Below are 21,252 nucleotides of genomic sequence, written 5' to 3'. Positions count from 1 at the left end.
TCTGTGTCACAAGCTGAAGAAGCAAGGACGATGAGAGATAGTTCAACATAGCGAGTAAGATACTTTTGAAAACAAAATAAATAATTAAAAAAGACTATGTTTTGAACCTCGTGCGTCGCATAGACGGAGAGAGACGACTGTTAATCAAACCAGAGGAAAGTGTAAGTGCCACGTCTTAAGTGAATAGCCTGCGCGTAGTTTCAATGTAATACTATGGTCAGTGAAGGGAGAAAAGGGCTTCGGTTACGTAGCCTACGTAAACTATTGGAAGTACGAATCAAATGTAGCCTAATTGTTTCGTTTGCAGCTAATCCACCAAGATGCGTCTTTGATTTCATTCATGTAGCCTATGGTAACCTGTCTAGCTGAAAGTTTGCAGAATGGATACATTGATAGTTACGTACAGTTGCCACTAGACATAGGCCTCCTAGATTATGTTTGCCGGATCATCGGGCTTTAGTTTTCATTTTTTGGACATTAAGCAAACATTAGATTGAAATGATTCTTATGTGGAAAGCACAATGTTTATTGGGTTTTGGAGTAGGCTAGATAAGGAGATGTTTGCGAACCGTACCCACTGCTCATTGTGGGTGCGGGGGTTCCGCTCTAGACAGTCTTCGAGACAAATCTTTAGAATATTAGTTTACATAGAATGGTAATCTTTATATTCGACATGTTTCACATCAGCCCATGACTATATGTTGTGCTATGAAGCAAAGGTGCGGGAAGATGCGTTGATGTTGTGTATTCTTTTTACTAATCGTGATTTTGTCCAACATAACCATAGTCTGAAAATTGTATTCGGAGTTTGTGAGTAGCCTACTTGGACCACTGTTTTAGGGAACGGCGCCACTTCTTGGGAGTTTGACATTCCGACGATGTGCCAGGTGCAACCAAAAAAGCCATTAATTGTGAATTGACATGGGAAACTTGTCGAGCTCACGATCCCAAGGTGTTCTGTTTTTTGTCGCCTGTCTCATCAGGACAGAGTCGGATTTATGACCCTTGTTGGGGGTAGCGGACTTTCCAACATTTTTGGAGTTTCCAACGTTTTGGAATTTCCCAACATCTGTGTGTAGTGGAATTTCCCAACATTTTCCTGACAGTTAGGCTATCTCTGGGAAAGATATTTTCTGTAGGTTAAGTTCTGTTTCGGGCAGAGGACGATGCCATAGCCAGATTCACCGTTGTTACTTGGGTAAATATTACATTTTGGAAGTCTTTAGCCTTCACTACAAGGACTTGTCCTTTGATACATGTCTGAGTGTTTTTCCTTGAGGGAACCGACGATCCTGATAGTGATTTCCAGACGTTTACCATCACATGAGTTTTGTGAGGCAGAGTTCGAATGAATCCCCCAAAGTCCAGTAGCTGATCTTCTCAAAAGGTTGAATTTGAATTCCTTATCAAGTAAAAAGATCGACTAATTGTGCTGTTAAGTGCGCATTAGGATATCACACCTCGTTCTCATTAGATGGTTTCCCTAACATAGGCTTTTTGGAGTTTGTAGATAGAAGTTCATCGTTGAGTAGGCATATGTGTTATAACAACGTACTACGTTAATTGGAGGTTGCAAATGTGATTGGTAACTGTTTAGATATTTGGGGCTTTACATCTCAAGTCTATTTTCATCGGTCCGTAGTGAATCTTGCGCAGGATCCTGTTAGTAGGTTGCTTCAGTCAATAGGTACAATCTCAGAGGAGCGTTGGCCATTTCAAACATTGTTGTTAAACTAGTTAGATTGCATGTATTGGATATTGTAACATTGCTTTACAAATCATTTTGGACTTATAGTGACTTAATTGGGTAATTATCCTCTGAATGACCATGATTGGTAAAAACGTCAGCGATGTATATTGGGGTTACTTTACAACCATCTCGGCAGCCCTCTAGAGGCTTGGGTAGAGGAGCCTTGGAAGCAGTGATGCGTGACGGAAGCCAACTCTGTGGAGTTGTGGGGATCTGATCAGATAATGGTTCTCAGTCAGTAGATCAAGGACTTGTAGAATATCCTTTTCAAGTTTCATACTATTACCCTTATTGTAGAAATAAGTGAAGTTAAATGGTTCGATGGAAAACTTTTGGGTAAGGTAAAAACGAAATTGTACAATGTCGGAGTTGGAATAGGCTCTGCTGATAGTCTTTCGTGAACCGTCCTGTTGAGACTATCATTTTATGCGATTTGATACAATTCAAAGACCACTGGGCTAGACTAATGCAAACTTTGACATGAAGGCCTACTATAGGTTTTAATAGTTCCATATCACTCGGTAATATCATATAACTTTCGATGAAGAACAAGTTACGTGAAAGTCCGGTAAGGTTAGGGCATTGTGCTGTTATGATATTGATGAGCAAGATGAGCCTCTTTAGTTATTGATAACTTATGCAGAGGAAACGAAATTTCATGTGGAGAATGTCACATTTGGGCAATTACCAGTTCAAATTATGTTGTTACAGTTCAATGTGAGATGGAGACTGTTGTCATGTTTTTCTGCCCATAGCCTATGCCATTTTTTCTTGAAAGTCCCGATAACCTCTCCCTTCTGGAATTGGTTCGTGCTGAATGGTATTGCATTGAGAGATTTTTGTCCGCACCTATAGGCGCGCCCGCAAGTTGACGTGTTATCTATTGCGCGTAAAGTAGACAATAATAGGATGATTAGTGACGTTGTCAAGAAAACGGTTGTATGTGTCCAAATAAGCAATTTATTGAAGATTTGAGCTACAGCGTCTGATTAAGAAACAACTTTTTGTGAGATTCCTGATTCTGTAAGAATCCTGTGACATGACTCGGTATAGCGGACAGTGTGGCAGAAATGGACTATTATATCATTGGTTTAACTTACAGACTTTCTCAGTTTTTACGTGCGCGTTCAGAAACAGATGCACACGCGTCTTGGACACTTGTTGCTTTGGCTTTGTTAACATGAAGATAAACTTACTGATTGTTTATTAATTGGACACTGTTTGTGTGTTGCTCGGTTATCCTTAGCAGTTGTTAATGTTACAAAAGTCATATGGATGTATTTGAATTTACAGGTTTTGTCTAAGTTACCACACCGCAGTGTGAAGAGGGAAATCAGTTACGCATATTTGCGCTGGAAGAAGTTGAATTGGTTTTCTGGATTTTCAATGCGCGAGGCTCTCAGCAACGTAGGAGTAAGTTACTCCATACAGAATCATCTTAGCTACCTCATACTTTCGGTGACAGACATAGGAATGGTCTAATAGGTTTATTTGGATTTCAGCTGTAGTAATAATGTTAAAGTGCTTTCTACGAGAGACAACATATATTTCCATTGCAAAGTTCTCAATGCGGGATAGTGTGAAGACACCCACACAGCTGGATGTTTCCCAGTGGGAGATAACGTTAATGGCTTATTGTTAGAGGGGTGTTAGGATGCATGCAGATGCTAACCAAAATCAATCAGTCCATTTCTAGATGCATTTAGGGAATGTCCTATTTAGGGGAATTTGTATTTTACATTTTATCTTGAATGTTGTTAAACCCAGTAAACTTAGACATTATGTAGAAGTGAACGCAAACAGACATGATGGTCCTGCCGATGACCCCGACGCAGAGTGGGTAAGTAGAATTGGTAGGGGAGGAGCCTCCCATGTAGGTACGATGTAGGTACGAAGTAAGACAGTTAGATGTCTTTAGACCTTTCATGACAAAGCATCTCTCTCAACCATCTCTTATTATGGTCCTGAAAGCTGACGAAGTGTTTAGCAACAGTGAGGACTCACTTCTATGGGCAAGCAGTTCCGTAATTGGGTCTATACGTAAGTTTTTGTTCATTATACTTAGTTAAGGTAAATATTGTGCCACAGTATTTAACTTTCTCAACGTTATTGAAGGCCTTATAGATGTGGTAGGCCAGAATATATAACATTTCTGAATTTTTGGACAGTTGAATAATGACAATAATTTCCCCAGTGTTAAATGATGAAGAAAGATGTATTCAAAACCCTTTGTCCATTAGGGAACCAGTCATTATCAAGATAGTCCTAACCATCTTAAAGTTACGTTGTCATTACATTTTTTTTGTGTGATATTATTTGCCGCGACGTAGAACGACCCTGTGCGTAAAGGCTTTGGGTCTCTGCCCAAGTTGCGCTTGGACTTTACTTTTCGGACGAACTCTTATCTCCGGAGGCATAGGCCTTTTCCAACTTCTGCTTATTCCGTGAGTATAGAGCTATTGACAAATATGATAACTTCTGTATTATAACAGCAGAGTAGGCTTCCCATTTAGTATGCATGGTTTTAACAATTGGCCACTTATGGCCTTCATCCGCATGTCATTGCGACGACTAACCGTTGATCATAGCCTACCTTGTGCTATGTTGCTGTGCCAGTCCACACATAGGTGAGTATCGTAGGATCATTTATGCTACTGATTTTGCATGGTCATTTCTTGATGGACTATATGCTAACTTTAAATACAACGAAATATTTCTTCTACCAATTATGTTGTGTCTTTGTGAACACTGAAATATAACAATACGTTCGTTTTCCATCTGACTGAATGGGCTTCCCTCGACTAACTTTGTTGGACTAATATTGTGTGATCTTAACATTCCTGATATGTAGCTTCATCTTTTCTGATGGCCTATTAGGAAATTGACTTGTTTATGGCCCTGCATGTTATTCCTCCCTATACATTATGCAATGTTGCATGTATTCTGTGATACACGCAGAGCGGGAGAGGAAGTTTGAATGTTGCGCGGGAGGATTTGAATCATTCCCTTTTCTGCATCCACCAACATGTTAACCTATAGAGTTTTAACAGCATCCTGCACATAGTCGTGTGGTCACTCCGCATATTCAAGCATCACACAAATCTTTGAAAAAGCCTCACATGTATGGCAATGGGGCGCTGGATAAATGTTTATTTATTTCTTAATGTAGTCCAAACCGAATGGAGGAGAACAGCCTCAAATGTGGCTCAAGCTCCACCTCAACAAATCACGGAATATCAAGCCATATCGGATTGGGTTCTGTTGAAGCTCACCTTGGCCCCAAGCTCAGCGCGGCGACGCGAGAGGTGACCGAAAGACGGTAGTATTGTTAATTTCGCTCCAGGCTAAAATTATACCCTTTCGTGTGGAACATATCTCTCCGCTAGGCTTGAGTGGTGGGCAAGGGACTACTACACAACCCTCGGATCCCATGGCTTTAGATAGAGTGAATCCTGATAGTATGTTTGATTTGATAAACACGTTCGTTTTATGCTTGTGGACTCTGTCCCCATATTGACAGATCTCAATTATTTGGCCTACAGTTACCCAGTGACCCATGTCGTTTTGATGTGTTTTTATGATTTTCAAACTTGAGCCCTTTGGGCTTCTTGGCAATACATTTTGACTTGAATCCCCTTTGCGCCCTTTGCTCCAAGTAGGGGGTGTCGTGTCACCTAGGCCCCACCCATGGAGCACCGAACGCATGCGTGAATTCGCGCCCACTTCGCTGCTTTTGCGTCAGCGCAAATCAGCCAGATGTGAGATGTCCTCTCAACGAGAGACACCTGCCTTGAAAACCTTGCTTAGGTAGATAAAGAAAGTAACGTAACAGAAACCATATAGTACACTGTTGTCCCGCTAACCACTATTGAATCAAGTGCGCCAGTTTGAATGAAAGAGAAGGAATGTGCGTAACTGTTGAAGAGTGTGTGTGATTAGGCCTATTTGAACAAATAGCTCCGAAAGACTGAATTGAACGCTTGGTGATGAGGAGCTTGTGAGACTGAAAGTTGTGAAGACTGAAAGAATGACGCTATAAAATTCTTATCCAATAAACTACAGAATGACTGAACAAAATGTTATGCTATGAAAGTGCTGACTAATAACAACATACAAGAAGTGTTACGTTAGACATGGGGTTTTGGGGGAAATGTGTGAAAATAAAAATGTATGAAAATACTATTAAACGACTTGTGCCTTCAATAAAGACATGCCTTTTCTTACCTGATTAAACAAACCACGACAATGTAACCAAATGCAATGAAATACTTATAATCCTGAATGTAACAAAAATACTCCCTGCGAACGCAAATGCCTACGATGTTTGAACGTAACCAACCAACATGTTTAAGTAGCCTATACTGTTGAATGTAACCAAGTACTCTCAATAGAATGTAATATGCATGCTACATCTTAATGTGCAATGCCTGTTATCAGATGTAAACTGTTTGTATGTTAAAACCTGTAAATGCCGATATTGAATGCATCTCTGTCTCAACTAGAATGTTCTCGTCAACACTGAATGTATGTAAAACTCCGCTTTGTAACCCGGAGATGTGTGCCATTGACTGTCTAGAATGTTCTGAAGTAAGTTTAGTCTCCATCAAGTTCTGTGAAGAGGGCACCGCCCCAGGAATGTGTAGGGGAGGACCATGGGGTCACGGAAAAATGTGGACTATAAGAAGCAGGTCAACTAAGGTCCGGGGCGGCTTCTTCTTCTTTCCTCGTCTTACGTGTTGTGTTACTCTGTAGCTCCTGATAGTTATTATGTGAACTCCGTACGTCGTCGCGAAACCAAGTATGCGGGACTTAGTGCTCCAGTGAACATCGGAACTCCGCATCATCCACCTGCTGCTCGTGGCCTTACACTCGGACAAGGGAGACCACTGAACAAGAATTCATTTGGACTCTTTGCTTTTTTCGACACTATTGGATTACTTTCTTTCGTTTTTCCTTTTTCAACACAAAATGGAATTACTACGACTATTGGATTAATTTATTTTGTTTTTCCTTCTCACCACAACATGGAATTATCTTTTTCCTACATATTGTAACCAACAAGCTGTATTGTGCCGCATTTTTGCTGTATCTAAAAATGCTGAATTATAAAACTATTTTAATCCAACGTCCGATTCTTTCAGCTTGTATTCTGTTTTGGGACGAGGCTACCACTTCCCAAACAGGATGGTAAAGATAACGTCTCTCTTCTGTGATTCTTTTCTATACTTTCTAAGTCTTAGTTTAAGCCTTGAAACTAAGCCCCTCTTATAAATGACCTGAGTTTCAGCTGTTTACTGAGACCGAATGTTTTACGCGTGAGTTAACTGTCAGGGCCTTGATGTTCCACTGACTTCTTATGTACTAAAAAGCCTGGTTATTCTTTGGGAAGACTTCACCACCTTCCTCTAGACAGTCCGGGTTTATCTGTACGCATAGAAGTCTTAGGTCATTGACATCACAGAGGTCGGCGCGTAACCTAACCTGACAGTAGGTGCCTGGTATTATAGTTCAGCTATAAGATTCGATTGTGGTGGCCGGGTGTATGTGCAGCCAGCTGAGTGCTTATCGTACAGGCCATCCTTTCAACTCCAGGCAACAACACACAAGGAAATATAACCATTTCCAGAACTACTACTGTGTATTAGAGTTAGCCACAGAAATCTTCCAATATAACTTCAAAAGGTCAACACTAGTGACTTTTAAAAGCTCTCTCTATGTTGTAGAATGCTATGTAAAGTACCATTAACTGCTACATGAATGTGTTGGGATGCATTATTCAACACAAAGCTGGGCTTTGCACTCTGTTAGAGTGAGATGTTGCACTGTACTGTAGCGCTGCGTGAGCGAGTGGAGCCGAGTCCAGCCAGGCTGAAAGCACAGTCCTTCCCCTTCGTGAGTGGACCACGGGCAGGGAGAGGCCATCAGCTGGCTCTCCATACGATCACCGCAGCTTCAATCAATCCTCATCAAATTCAATCGCCAGCCTGTCGCTATACATAATCCCACTCTCTAGTGGGGCAACAGGCATGAGGACACTTTTTTTTTTTTTTTGAAGCGGTAATTTGTAATTTCACACGGCTGGAAAACAACAACAACAAAACAATATTTTTATTTGATTATTTTTCAGGGTGTGTTTTATTTGAGAGATCCTGATTAAAATGACCCCTGTTCCTATTCGGCTCATGATGCTGATGAGTCTATCCAGCAGATGGAGGGTCCATTACAGTAGGTCTGAAACTGGACTGTCCATGTGATGTTTGAGCCTTCGGTTCCAAGATATAGCTGAACCCATTACAGACTAGAGCTCTAGTGAGTCTACACCTTGATGCCACTCAGCACCCTGAAATGAGATAGTGGCTGGCTTTCCTTCAAGTTCACACTGGTCTGGAGTAGGCTTTAAAGCTCATGCCGAAATTGGATCTGGCTGAAACTTTTGAAAGAGTTCCTCCACAGGAAGTGAACGGCAACTCTAATAAAAGGCTTCTTCAGGAATCAAGATGAAAGTCATTATTTCCAAATACCTGAATTAGGCCTGCAGAAGTAAGATGCTCTTAGCTGCAAAACTATGAACTTGTATTATCTGAAATTAGTAAAACAATACAGTTCAACTCATGTTGTGTCTGTCATCAATTGTCTGATTATTAAATGGTTTCTGGGGTTGTGCACACCAGGGAGCATATTCATCAAATCAGCATGATTCTATCAACACACCAAGCAGTGTTACATACTCTGCTTACCAAAAAGCATCCTAATTTGCATGGGCTCAGAGAAGAAGAAAACAAAAAATCACAAAAGCTTTTTTTTTGTCTGTGCAACATTCCCACTAGTTTCCTGATTGCAAAGCCAGTCGTGTCGTCTCAGTGATGAATAATACAAGCATCCAAAAGTTCTCATTTATAAAAAGGCAGAAGTGGCCCAGTTACAGTATAGATATCGAGTCACAATGGTCTATTGCTACAGGGGAAAAGAGGGCTTTTTTCAAGGTGCCTTCCCAGGTGGACCGCTGAAACACATGCCTCGCTGACAATGGAAAGGTGAGTTACTGTAAAGACGGGTGAGAGAGAGACTCATATCCCCTCCAATAGGTGCTCACAGAGCTGCGGTAAAAGCATGCATGACAGCCATGATAACATGGTGGAGGGCCGACACTGACTCTGAACCTGTAAAGCGTGTATATAATGTGTTTGTAAATGATTTCCCCAGGGGCTCCCCTGTGACCCTTTCACACCAGCGGCAGCGTGGCATTTGTACAGCGGGCACATCCCCGTGGCGACCCCACGCTGGCGCTCACGCGGCACGCAGCACGCTGGCAAACCCAACCCAACCCAACCCAACCCAACCCGTTCCAGGCGGCCGGGTCACGGGCATTATTGCAAGAGAAAATGAGAGTGATAGAATAAAATAAACACACACACACACACACAGGCACACACACACACAACCCAATAGATAGACACAGCGGCAATGTGAGGCGGGCTCCCGGCAAACTGCCCGCACTCTACGCGGCAACGCTGTGTACAGATGGCTCGTTAATTCCTCTCGCTCACACTGGGCCTGATCCCGCAGGACCCCCCCAACCCCCCCCCCCCCCACACACACACACACACACATACAGTACACACACCACCCCCTCCATCCCACACCCCTCCAGAGTGTCATCATCACTTCACCCAGCAGTGTCTGGCTCGCCATCTTGGCATTCCCGCGCTCGCTCCCCAACAGTGATTCACAACCACACACACACACACACACACACACACACACACAGCACTCCAGATTACACAAGCTTTACAGCCAAACATTCATTTGTGACTGACTACATTATAATATCTTATGGTTTTTAAGGTATGCCAATGGACTTCACGCTGAGGTAATATAATGTGCGTGAAGCAACATGCAATGTTTACATCTTTAGAATTATCCAGCTATATTCTATCATTTGAAGAGCATCATGATAACACAAGGGCTTTAAAATGTACAATGTTAGAGCTGTTTATGTAGAGTAAGACACATTGTCATTGTCAGTCTGGTGTACAAAACGGTTACAGATAGTGAGAATGAACGTTGAGTTTCCTCACATTCATTGACCCACTCACCTCTGTGACTGCAATGTTATGAGCCCTAACAAACAAAACAAACAAACAAACAAACACACAGTGTACCCATCAAATGGACCACCCTCCTCGACAAACAGCCACACAAACAGTAAGCCATCTCAAACGCATGGCGATCTCACTCTGTGTGTGCAGGGAAACGCGTCTAAAAGCTGTCCGTATTGCTCTGCTGACTAAACCAATATGGAGCCTGGCTGCTGCAGTCACAGCAAACAAGCATGTCACGGTCGGTGAGCGAAATACTGCACGTTCACAGGCTACGACAGCAACGTGTTTATAAACATCCATACGTTCTTTTATATTACTGTCTGTTATTCTAAAGTTTCTGATGATCTACACCACACATCTTTGAGACAACATCAATCATCTACCTCTCGTTAACTTGTCAGTAAAATGTATTAGTTTTAATTACTATATCCCAAGCTTTCTATTTAACAACTTTTATGTCCATCTGCGGCCTTAAATGTAAAAAATGTATTATGTATAACAAATACTATGTAGTATCAAGTACATATGATATTAAGGAAAAAATATAGGGATTTCTATGTTAGTACATCACAACACAACTTAACAGGAGGTCACTGTTCATCACTTCACAGTCTGAATTGGGTTTGAGTAGCTGAAAGCAGCCGTCGCTAAGAAAGTTCTAAGAAAAGCGGTCAGCACTGAGGCTGACCACTACTTAATAGGGAGAGCGCAACAGCCGGGGATAAAAGTGGCTCTTGCTGTCTCTCCCAAAGCTAAGAACATGGCGGAGACACGACACATGCTGACGTTTCACACAAAAACTAACTTTAGAAATCTGAAAACACACACTTTTTCTCTCACTGAGTCTCTCTCTCTCTCTCTCTCTCTCTCTCTCTCTCTCTCTCTCACACACACACACACACACACACACGCACACACACACTTTCAATTATAATTTCCATGACTCCTGCCTCCCCAAACATCTACCCCCCGCCGTCTGGAGAAGCTCAAATGTCCTGATGTACAGTAGTGCTGACGTCCTGCTGAGCTTTCTGAAAACTCAGTGCAGCACACTTGACTTGACGCTCGGCGCTTGGCCCCCGCCTTGCCCAAGATGCTGACGTGCGGCCGGGCCACGGAGGCGCTAAGGAGGTCAGCGAATGCTTAAGAACCTGAGATAGATCTCCCCCAACAGTCTCCATACACACACACACACACACACACACACACAAAATAGCACACGAGTAGCCAGTAAAGATGTGCAATATAACATGAATATTCTGTATATTCGGAGTATATGACTTAACCGTTTCATATATACGTTTAAATATATATATATGCATTTATATATATATGTATATATGTATCGATATCTATATATTCTAAAATGTCTCTATGGGATATATGTGTAGAAAGATGAAATATTGGCTTTCCTTCCTGGTGAAAAGCACGTAGATAAATATATCTTAATCTTATGGAAGAGACTCTGAGAACAGATGCCTTCACGGCCACTGCAAGTCTTCACCTAAATGGTACACAGCCTGTCAGTACAGACGTTACTATGTCCTTTCTCCACTCTACGTAAATACTAGAAGAGGTCAAGCAACCCCATTCAGTTCCTCCATGTCTTTCTTGCTAGCACACACTGGATGGTGCGTTCCCTTGACTTTTCCTCATCATCTTTCCTCCATCAGGTCTACAGCCTCACACAGCTCCAACAGGTGATGGATGCTAACTCTTCTCCTCCTTCCTTAGCACTCTCCTCTCTTCTCCTCCCTCCTCCTCAGCATCACTCACACAGCTACTTCATAGGCTTGTAGTTGAGAGTAAAAATGGAATTAAAAGGGGGTGGGGGGGGAGAAAACAGCACCTTTTTTTAAGAGTCCCTCTTTTCTAACACCCCTCCATTTCTCCCTCTCTCTCTCTCTGCCTCTGTCTCGTCCTCAGTTCCATCTCAAGAGGTCAGAGGTCAACAGACTGACTGCAGCGCGCTCGTCCAGCTTTGCTGTCCTGGTCACCGTCATCAAGACTTGTGGCCGGCCCTGGCCATGGTAGGAAATGTCACCACCACCGTCACCACCAAAAGGGCTCTTCAAAAAAATGACACGACGAGCTGCCTCGCCGACGAAAGCTCTCTCTCTACGCCTCCAAGCCAGACGCATCACAAAAGGTCATCGTAGTCAAGGAGCTTGGAGTGCTGACGGGATTTCCACAGGCGGAAGAGGCGGAAGTCAAAGTACGTCTCGATCATCTCCTTACCTGTAGGAAGGGAGAAAGAAAGCTTTCACTTGTGCTGTTCTGCACTTCAAAAGGAAATCAGAGTACCCAGTCGGCCTACTTCTCATTTAAGTGCATATTAATACATATTAGATGAGATACACTATGAAAGAGTCTACTTTGAAGTCTTAGCTTGGAAGGCCCCACATGCCCAAAAATACATTTTACCCCACAATATAAATTTAAAACACTTTATTCTACAAATTAAAATAAATAAATGATAAATAAACAACTATAATATACAAATTTACAAATATACAAAAGTATATTGTACTGATTGATAAAGTAAACAACATTATAAAATACACACTAGCTAAGGAATGTCAATGAAGTGTGGCTGCAAAATGTGAGGGTGGGCCTGACACACAGTCAACAGTTAATAGTCGACATTATGCAGCATGACAGCCAATGTAACTGAGAGGGATGCTGTAATTACTGATGAAGGCAGATGTCTTCAGGTGGGAAGACAGAAATCCAATAAGTTGATGGTAAGAAGAGGGAGGTGTGTGTGCGCGCGTGTGGGGGCTCAATCACTCTCCTGAGAGGACAAAACAGCTAGGAACTATAATGAGATTTTAATTGTGGAATAATGACTGTTAAATCAATGAAGCCACCAGGAGGACCGGTTCAATGGGGGCACATGTCCTGTGCCTGTGTTCTTGCACATGTGCAGAGTGTGTGCAGGCTTGCCTGTGGATCTACGATCTACCATCTATCTACAGTATGTTAAGGTTACAATAGAGAGTGTATACGTTTACATGAAATGGTGCATTAAAGAGTGTGTGTGTTTGAGTGTGTGTTCTTGCATGTAGATGGATGTGTGTGTGTGTGTATGTGTGTGTGTGTGTGTGTGTGTGTGTGTGTGTGTGTGTGTGTGTGTGTGTGTGTGTGTGTGTGTGTGTGTGTCTTTCTTACCCTGTGCAGACAGCTCCAGTGGTGACTTGAACTCAATGGCATACGGCCTCATCAGTTTCTTCAGGTTATGGAAAAGCTGTTGGAGACAGAGAGCTAACCTTAGGAGACTTCTACTGTGCCTATCACTTCCTACATGCTCACCATCATCATCATCATCATCATCAGCATCATCATCATCATCACCATCATCATCACCATCATCATTGCCATCATCATTGAATATTAAAATTGGTTACCAACACCCAGTAATAAACGCTAACTTTTCTTCAAAATGCGATGTGCTAAGCTAAACCAGACACAAGCATTTTCTAAATGGATATCAAAACACTTCTGGTGTTCCACTTCATTAACCTCTTTTGCCAGAGGTTGTTTGGGAGGTTTGTCTGCTCTGACCCAGTTTAGCATGAAATAGCTCTCTGCAGCAGACTGGGGATGTTAAGACACAGCGTAGCAATGTATAACTCCCCGCTGTCGTGGTCCCAAGCAGACAGACATCAGGCCTGAGTGAGTGAGTGAGTGAGTGAAGGAGAGAGTGAGTGAGTGAGTGAGTGAGTGAGTGAGTGAGTGAGTGAGTGAGTGAGTGAGTGAATGAGAGAGTGAGTGAGTGAGTGAGTGAGTGAGTGAGTGAGGGAGAGAGTGAGTGAGTGAGTGAGTGAATGAGAGAGTGAGTGAGTGAGTGAGGAAGGGAGGGAGGGAGTGAGTGAGTGAGTGAGTGAGTGAGTGAGTGAGTGAGTGAGTGAGTGAGTGAGTGAGTGAGTGAGTGAGTGAGGGAGTGAGGGAGGGAGAGAGTGAGTGAGTGAGTGAGTGAATGAGAGTGAGTGAGTGAGTGAGTGAGTGAGTGAGTGAGTGAGTGAGTGGGTGAGGGAGGTAGTGAGTGAGTGAGTGAGTGAGTGAATAAATGAATGAGTGAGTGAGTGAGTGAGTGAGTGAGTGAGTGAGTGAGTGAGTGAGTGAGTGAATAAGTGACTGAGTGAGTGAGTGAGTGAGTGAGTGAATAAGTGACTGAGTGAGTGAGTGAGTGAGTGAGTGAATAAATGACTGAGTGAGTGCTAGAGTGTGTGAGTGCTGCTGCCTGCAGTGTGGTGTCCCTCTCCACACGTCAGCTCACACGCCCTGTCAGCACGAGCTTTTCACCCAGTGCAGCGAGAACACATCCCCTGCGTCAGCCGAGCCCAGACCAAAAGTAATGCGTGGGTGTTCATCTGTGCGCAGATGTGTGTGTGTGTGTGTGTGTGTGTGTGCGTGTGTCTCTGTGTGTGTGTGTGTGTGTGTGTGTGTGTGGGGGGGGGGGGGGGTTGAGCATAGTGTTTTGACTTTTTAGATATATATTTATTTTGCCCAGTGATGGACAGGAGCTGAAATATCTGAGGGCATTGCCCGAACACCAGGCCGCAGTTGTCAGAGCATGTTACCTCTCCTCTGCTCTCCCCCTCTCCTCTCCTTCTTTCTCCCTCCTTTCCTTCACCCTCTCCCCCTTCTTCCTCTCTCTCTCCATTCTCACTCAACTGCAAACCACCAGGGACCCTGCCTACACCCAATGACTCCACACTTCCAGGAACCTGCCCCCCCTCCTCCCCCTCCCCCTCCCCCTGCTTTGCCATTAAAGCCTCAGCATGCTCCAGCAAGCCCAGGCATGATTAATCAATATCCGAGTGCTCCCGGAGGTGAGAATACCAACCGCTGACTGAAGGCGTTCCACCTGCACTGCCCGCCCTGTAAGATAAACACACCATCAGGCCTTCCAGCGAGAGATGAATACTGACCGCTAGTTCATTACATCGAGACCTCTATTTCCCATAGGCTCTTCGTCCACTGGCACTGGCTATGTGCATGGCTAATCGATCGGGCACTAATGGTCTGCTGCTGGACTTTTACATTCATAGATCTTATTTTCATAACGTGCTTATTATTCCTTTCAGTTCCTTCTGAGTTCTCTCTAGACTAGGAGGGCTTCAGTAACCTTTTCTTGCCTGTAAAGGGTTAGGGACCCCTGTACTTCTAAATGGTTCTGTGCAGAACTTTTGCTGGAGTGCAACTTGTGGAAGGGGGAACTGAACTCCTTCTTAGTGGCTGTAATAACTTGGAGATATGACAAGGTAACAAGTGCTGTGGTAGGACCACCAAGCCTGACAACGTGCAGGAAGAGGAAGAGGAAGAGGAAGAGGGAGCTAGAACTGCACTGCTGTGTCTGTCTGGAGCTCTCGCCCACCCTCACACTGTCTGAGTGGCCCTGAGAGGCACACACACACACTTCAGGCACCTGTAGCAGGACGGAGAGCTCAAGCACACGTGTGTGTGTGTGTGTGTGTCTGCAGCCTACTGTCTATTAATAGAATGATGACTGCACATCTCTCTCTCTCTCTCTCTCTCTCTCTCTCTCTCTCTCTCCCCCTCTCTCTCTCTCCCCCTCTCTTCTCTCTCTCTCTCTCTCTCTCTCTATCTCTCTCTCTCTCTCTCTCTCTAAGGTAACTGGAGTGCACAGGTAGTGGAGGGGAAGAGTATTGTCTAATGGAGCACACGCGTCTGTGTGCCTGTTCGGGTCGTTCTGCCCGCTCCTCCTCCTCCTCCTCTGCGACTGCTGCTGCTGCTGCTGCTGTGGCTGCCCCTCTCTCGCCACCGCCACCACCGCCGCTACCGCCGCCATCGCTGCCATCGCTGCTACGGCCGCTACGGCCCAAAAGATGTGTCGGCGGAGGAGCGGAGAGATGTAAGGGGAGCGTGAACAACCATGCGGAGGAGCGGAGAGATGTAAGGGGAGCGTGAACAAGCATGTCCATTAGTGTCAGCAGCGCTGCGTGTCCAAGTGCAGGGGCAGCCTCGGCTTTTACACTCGCCATACTCACACGCTCTCTCAAGTGTTTGCTCCCTCTCTTTCTCTCTCTGTCTCTCTCTCTCTTGTTCTCTCTCTCACTCCTGTTTTCTCTCTCTGTCTCTTTCTCTCTCTCGCTCCTGTTTCTCTCTCTCTCACTCCTGTTTTCCCTCACTGTCTCTCTCTCATGTTCTCTCTCTATCTCTCTGTTGTTTTGCTCTCTCTCTCTCTGAGTATGCGTGTGGTGAAGGCAGGGGCCATTTGTAATGCATGTGGGAGTGGTTCAGTGATGTAGAGAGATAAATAAATTTTTCTGTGTGTGTGTGTGTGTGTGTGTGTGTGTGTGTGTGTGTGTGTGTGTGTGTGTGTGTGTGTGTAAGTATATGCGTGCCATCTTTAAAAAGAGGCTACATTTTACTCTGCTTGTGTTATGTTGTTGTTGTTGTTGTTGTGTCTGAGTGGGTGTTGTGGGGGGCAGAGGGGTGGGCGGGTTTGAAGGTGTGACTTGAATAAGGAAAAAGAAGTGACAGACAAAAATGAAAGAAAAAAAATGGAAAAGAAAAGCAGACAGAGAGAGGTTAAAGAAACGGGGCTATGTGAGCGACAAGCCTCCCACCCGCTCTGTCTGCCTGTCTGTCACACTGGGGCTGGTGTGAATATCACTGCGCTCGCTCTCATCTTCTGAACACTGCCACTGATGGCTCGGAGAAGATGACCTCCAGCTGACCACCCCCCACCCCCCACCACCACCAGCACCACCCCCATCACCCCCATCACCACCACCACCATCAGCACCATCACTACCACCACCTCCAGCTGACCACCCCCCACCACCACCAGCACCACCATCATCACCACCATCATCACCCCCATCACCCCCATCACCACCACCACCATCAGCGCCAGCAGTCCATTTTCTCACACACTTCAGCAGACCTACATGACAGCTCAGGCCTGGTCACCACACACACACACACACACACACACACACATGCCCGGACACATATGCCTGCACACATACACACACACACACACCATGGGGTGGCTGCACAAATAGAACATAGTCCAGCGGTGATCAATTAACACAGAGGAAGAGGTTTGAGTTCTGACTATTATGCTATCATGGGGTGGGGGGATGAGGACTTGCCTCTAATGGAACTACAAGAATGGCTCCCTGATCGCCTCCACACGGCTCTCTCTGCTCATAAATAGAGAATACTCACACTTGAGGCCAGCAGACGTATAAACACTCTAAACCTAGTTTCATCCCCTGATCCCCACAGCAAAGTGGCTCCTTAAATCATTCAAATGAAGTAAGAGACTTCTCTGCACTGTCACTGGGTAACCGTCGCAGACTCTGCCAGGCATCATAAATGATCTTTTTTTTGTGTCGAGGATTTTTAAACTCCACTGTGGGGTAGAGGGCTGAGACTAGCCTTGGGCAGACTCCTAGAAGGTTGCTGTGGCTATATCATACGAATGACAATGAATTGCTGTTGTTTTGCATTATCCACAATGACTTATACAACTAACTGACAACTAAGTACTTGTAGAAAATAAATTCAAACACAGAAGCAGGAGAAGTCTTCCTCTGGAATACTATAGACTGGCCTTTTGAGATGGTCACATTGACGTAGTGGAGTTGACTTGTAACAGGAGATGCCATTCACACACTGCTGAAGGCCCTTACAGTAATATGCCCACAGCGGAAGACCAGCGCTTACTGCAAACAGTGGGGGCATAACTACCGCCGGTGCTGCCTGTGCAGTGAGTGCATTAAGGCCCTGCTGGTTAAAAGGCTTACTGTAGTTATCTCGGCTGATGGGGGAGTTCGGAGATGATAGCGGTGATGATTCAGGTAGCCATGGCTGTGATCAAAGGCGGCCATGTTGGTGAGTCAGGCGGGTTTCAAGGAAAATGCTTACACCAGTTCCCAGCACAACTACAGTACGTTACGGCACTGACGACAGGTGATCATGCATAATGGAGTGGACGTGTCCAGTGTGCAGAATTGTCCATTCTGTCACATTCACTAATGAAGCACAGTGTTTTGTTCTGCTCTCGTCCTGGCCACGGGAGGCTTGCTAGGAAGCGGCACAAAAACACCCACAATCCCGCACCGCAGGTCACAGATCTCCCAGAGAGAGGGACAGGGGGAGGGAGAGAGAGAGAGAGAAATAGGCAGGGAAAGAGAAAGAGAGAGAAAGGGAGAGAGAGAAAGAGAGAGAGAGAGAGAGAGAGAGAGAGAGAGACAGAGGTGTTTTTGTAGCGGTCTCATACTGTACCTTCTCTCCATTGGTGTTGCCCAGCACATAGCAGCCCATGACGTGGATGAGGTTGGGCTCCGGGTTCAGCAGGCTCATCATCCGACTCAGCTTCCTCCAGAAACTAACAGTTGGAGATCAGAGAGAGAGGGAGGGAGGGAGAGAGAGAGAGAGAGAGAGAGAGAGAGAGAGAGAGAGATACAGAGGGAGAGAGAGTGGAGTAGAGGAGGATTAGGAGAAAGAGAAAGACAAAAAGAGCATCCATGGAACAAGAGGTTTTGGGGTGGAGTGGTGGAGTGGTGTGTGTGTGTGTGTGTGTGTGTGTGTGTGTGTTGGGGGGATGCTGAGCTCAGGTCACTCACTTGTTCATGTCCTCCTCTTTCTCCACCTTTGCAAATGTGGCCACTTTGTTCTTCAAAAGGTACAGGTGCCCTGGGCCTCCCTGCAGAGTACAGAGGCTGGATATAAATATTCATGCGCGCACACACACCGATGCACGCACACACACACACACACACACACACACACACAGATAGTAGTTCTATGTGCACACTCAGTGACACACATACACACACACACACACACACAAATAAAGTGAAACCTTTTAACAGGGTACACAGCACAAATTCTCTCTCTCTCATAGTCACACACACACACACACACACACACACACACACACACACACACACACACACACACAAACACACACACACACACACACACACACACACACACACACACACACACACACACACACACACACACAGCCTGTTCATTTGCATCTTACTCACCTGACAGAAAATGAGCATGTTCCAGATCTTACAGCCTTTCCTGTAGGCGGTGAGCTTCTTCTCGATCTCCTCTGAGACGCCGAGATGCAAGTGAGCCAGAAACAGAGGAAGAGGAAAAGAGGAAGAGACAGACACAACTCAGCCATCACAGATGGAGCAGCACGCCATGCGCTACAATGTCTGCACTGCTTGTGCTTCGGCTTTACGTGTGTGTGTGTGTGTGTGTGTGTGTGTGTGTGTGTGTGTGTGTGTGTGTGTGTGTGTGTGTGTGTGTGTGTGTGCGTGCGTGTGCTTGTGCGTGCACATGTCTGTCTGTGTGTGTGTGTGTGTGTGTGTGTGTGTGTGCGCATGTGTGTGCGTGTGTGTGTGTGTGTGTGTGTGTGTGAGTGTGTGTGTGTGTGTGTGCGTGTGTGTGTGCGTGTGTGTGTTTGTGTGTGCGTGTGTGTGTGTGCATTTGTGTGTGTGTGTGTGTGTGTGTGTGTGTGTGTGTGTGTGTGTGTGTGTGTGTGTGGAGATTGAAAATCACAGCATGCACTATAATGTCTACACTGTTTACACCGCTCCTGCAATTCCATCCAAGTGATTGCTATTCACCCAATCACACTTACCCAGAATGTCATCAAACGTGGCGTGCTCGTGATCCTGTATGGGGACAGATGGAGAAGCAGCTCTCAGCAACACAGCTAAAGAGACGCTTGCTTTTCAGCAATGATATAAACACTCAAGAGTTAATGTGACTGAGCTTCTGCATGAATGTGCATGAATGTGTCGAGATTGTATATTTGTGACCATTCAAAGCGAAATCAGTCGTTTTGCGCACAACGTTATTTTGAGAAAATCAGCAATAACAAACTTCCGGGTTAAAATGTTGAATTTCACGTTTTCGCATAATTCGACTGTATACAGTCTACAGTTTCATATCGTGAACGCATTTCACGGAAAAACATACGTTTTGACTGTTAAACCCGGTGAAGATTCAACACATTTGCTGTCATTCCCGTTGTGCACGCGCCACTTAAAAAGGTGATTTCTCCTCTTCTGGCATATCGTGACAGGAGAACCATGTCAACTTTGGATGCTGTTATCTTAGCGATAGTTTGTGTAATACCCTCGATATAATTAGCGTTGGAAAGCTTAGTTTATGGCCGTTCCCGTGAGCACAAACTTAACTTAACTTAATTTAATAAATTTTACCGAAACGACTGGTTCCCCTTTACAGGGTCACATTTGTGGATGTGAATGTGTATGCCATTGTGAGTCTATGCAGTCATGTGTATTTGTCTGTGCGTATGCGTGTGTGTGGGGGCGTACTTCTGCATGTGGGTGTGTGTGTGTGTGTGTGTAGAGGTAGAACAGCAGACTCACGTAGAGGATGGGAATGATAGACGGATCGTCTCTGCGGATGATGTTGGGTACGTACTCAGCCTTTGGCACCTTAGACGAAATCAACTGAAGTGGAGGAAGAGGAGGAAGAGGAGGAAGAGGAGGAAGAGGGGGAAGAGGGGATGTGGCAGATAGAGACCGACAGAGACACAGAGAAGGAGAGAAAGAGAGGAAGGGAGAGAGAGATTGAGACAGAGAGAGAGAGAGAGAGAGATATTGAGAGAGGGAGAGAGAGAGGGAGAAAGAGAGATTGAGACAGAGAGAGAGAGAGAGAGATTGAGAGAGGGAGAGAGAGGGAGAAAGAGAGAGGGAGGGAGGGAGGGAGGGAGGGAGGGAGGGAGGGAGAGTCATGAGTGTAGAAAACTAGAGGAGAGGCTTGAGAGAAGTGTTCAGCTCAGGGTTATGTCTCCAGCACCAGCGTAGGCAGAGAGCAGCGCTTACTCCAACAGCTTGACATTTCAATGTGTAAATGATCATGTAGCAACACATAATCACCCAGAACAGCGCTACCTAGAATACGGAACACCAGAGAAGACTGCTCAAGCCACAGGTGGTCTGTGTATGTGTGTGATCGTATATGGTGTGTGTGTGTGTGTGTGTGTGTGTGTGTGCGTGTGTGTGTGTGTGTGTGTGTGTGTGTGTGTGTGTGTGTGTGTGTGTGTGTGTGTGTGTGTGTGTGCATGTGTGTGTGTGTGTGTGTGTGTGTGTGTGTGTGTGTGTGTGTGTGTGTGTGTGTGTGCGCGTGTGTGTGTGTGTGTGTGCCTACGTGTGATTATTTTGTATACTGTTAAAATGTGTATGTTGTGCATACTTTAGACCTCTCTTAGTACTTACTGTTTAGGCTTTTCTGCAAGATAATGTGTGCGTTTATGTGTGTGTGTGTGTGTGTGTGTGTGTGTGTGTGTGTGTGTGTGTGTGTGTATGTTGATGAACGCACCATAATTTTGGGTGGGATGAAGTCGCCCTCGCAGGCCAGTCTCTC

General features: G+C 45.0%; 1 protein-coding gene across 1 annotated transcript in view; it reads right to left on the bottom strand.

The window, feature by feature from the left end:
• Positions 1–11,816: 11,816 nt before the first annotated feature.
• The window catches only part of nsmfb (NMDA receptor synaptonuclear signaling and neuronal migration factor b), a 30,674-nt gene continuing 21,238 nt past the window's right edge, over positions 11,817–21,252 (bottom strand). Inside the window, exons 8-15 of the mRNA XM_062543855.1 lie at positions 21,208–21,252; positions 20,253–20,336; positions 19,496–19,529; positions 18,888–18,958; positions 18,459–18,538; positions 18,118–18,220; positions 13,024–13,099; positions 11,817–12,090 (exon numbers count right to left, since the gene is read on the bottom strand). The exon at positions 21,208–21,252 is cut by the window's right edge and continues 80 nt beyond it. Of these exons, the coding sequence (XP_062399839.1) occupies positions 11,993–12,090; positions 13,024–13,099; positions 18,118–18,220; positions 18,459–18,538; positions 18,888–18,958; positions 19,496–19,529; positions 20,253–20,336; positions 21,208–21,252 (591 nt within the window). The 3' untranslated portion in view covers positions 11,817–11,992. The remainder of the gene's footprint in view (positions 12,091–13,023; positions 13,100–18,117; positions 18,221–18,458; positions 18,539–18,887; positions 18,959–19,495; positions 19,530–20,252; positions 20,337–21,207) is intronic.

The sequence above is a fragment of the Sardina pilchardus genome, chromosome 8 (genome assembly GCF_963854185.1).
Source record: "Sardina pilchardus chromosome 8, fSarPil1.1, whole genome shotgun sequence".
Classification (NCBI taxonomy): domain Eukaryota; kingdom Metazoa; phylum Chordata; class Actinopteri; order Clupeiformes; family Clupeidae; genus Sardina; species Sardina pilchardus.
Note: the sequence above shows the minus strand (reverse complement) of the source record. Positions and strands in the feature narration are given on the sequence as shown.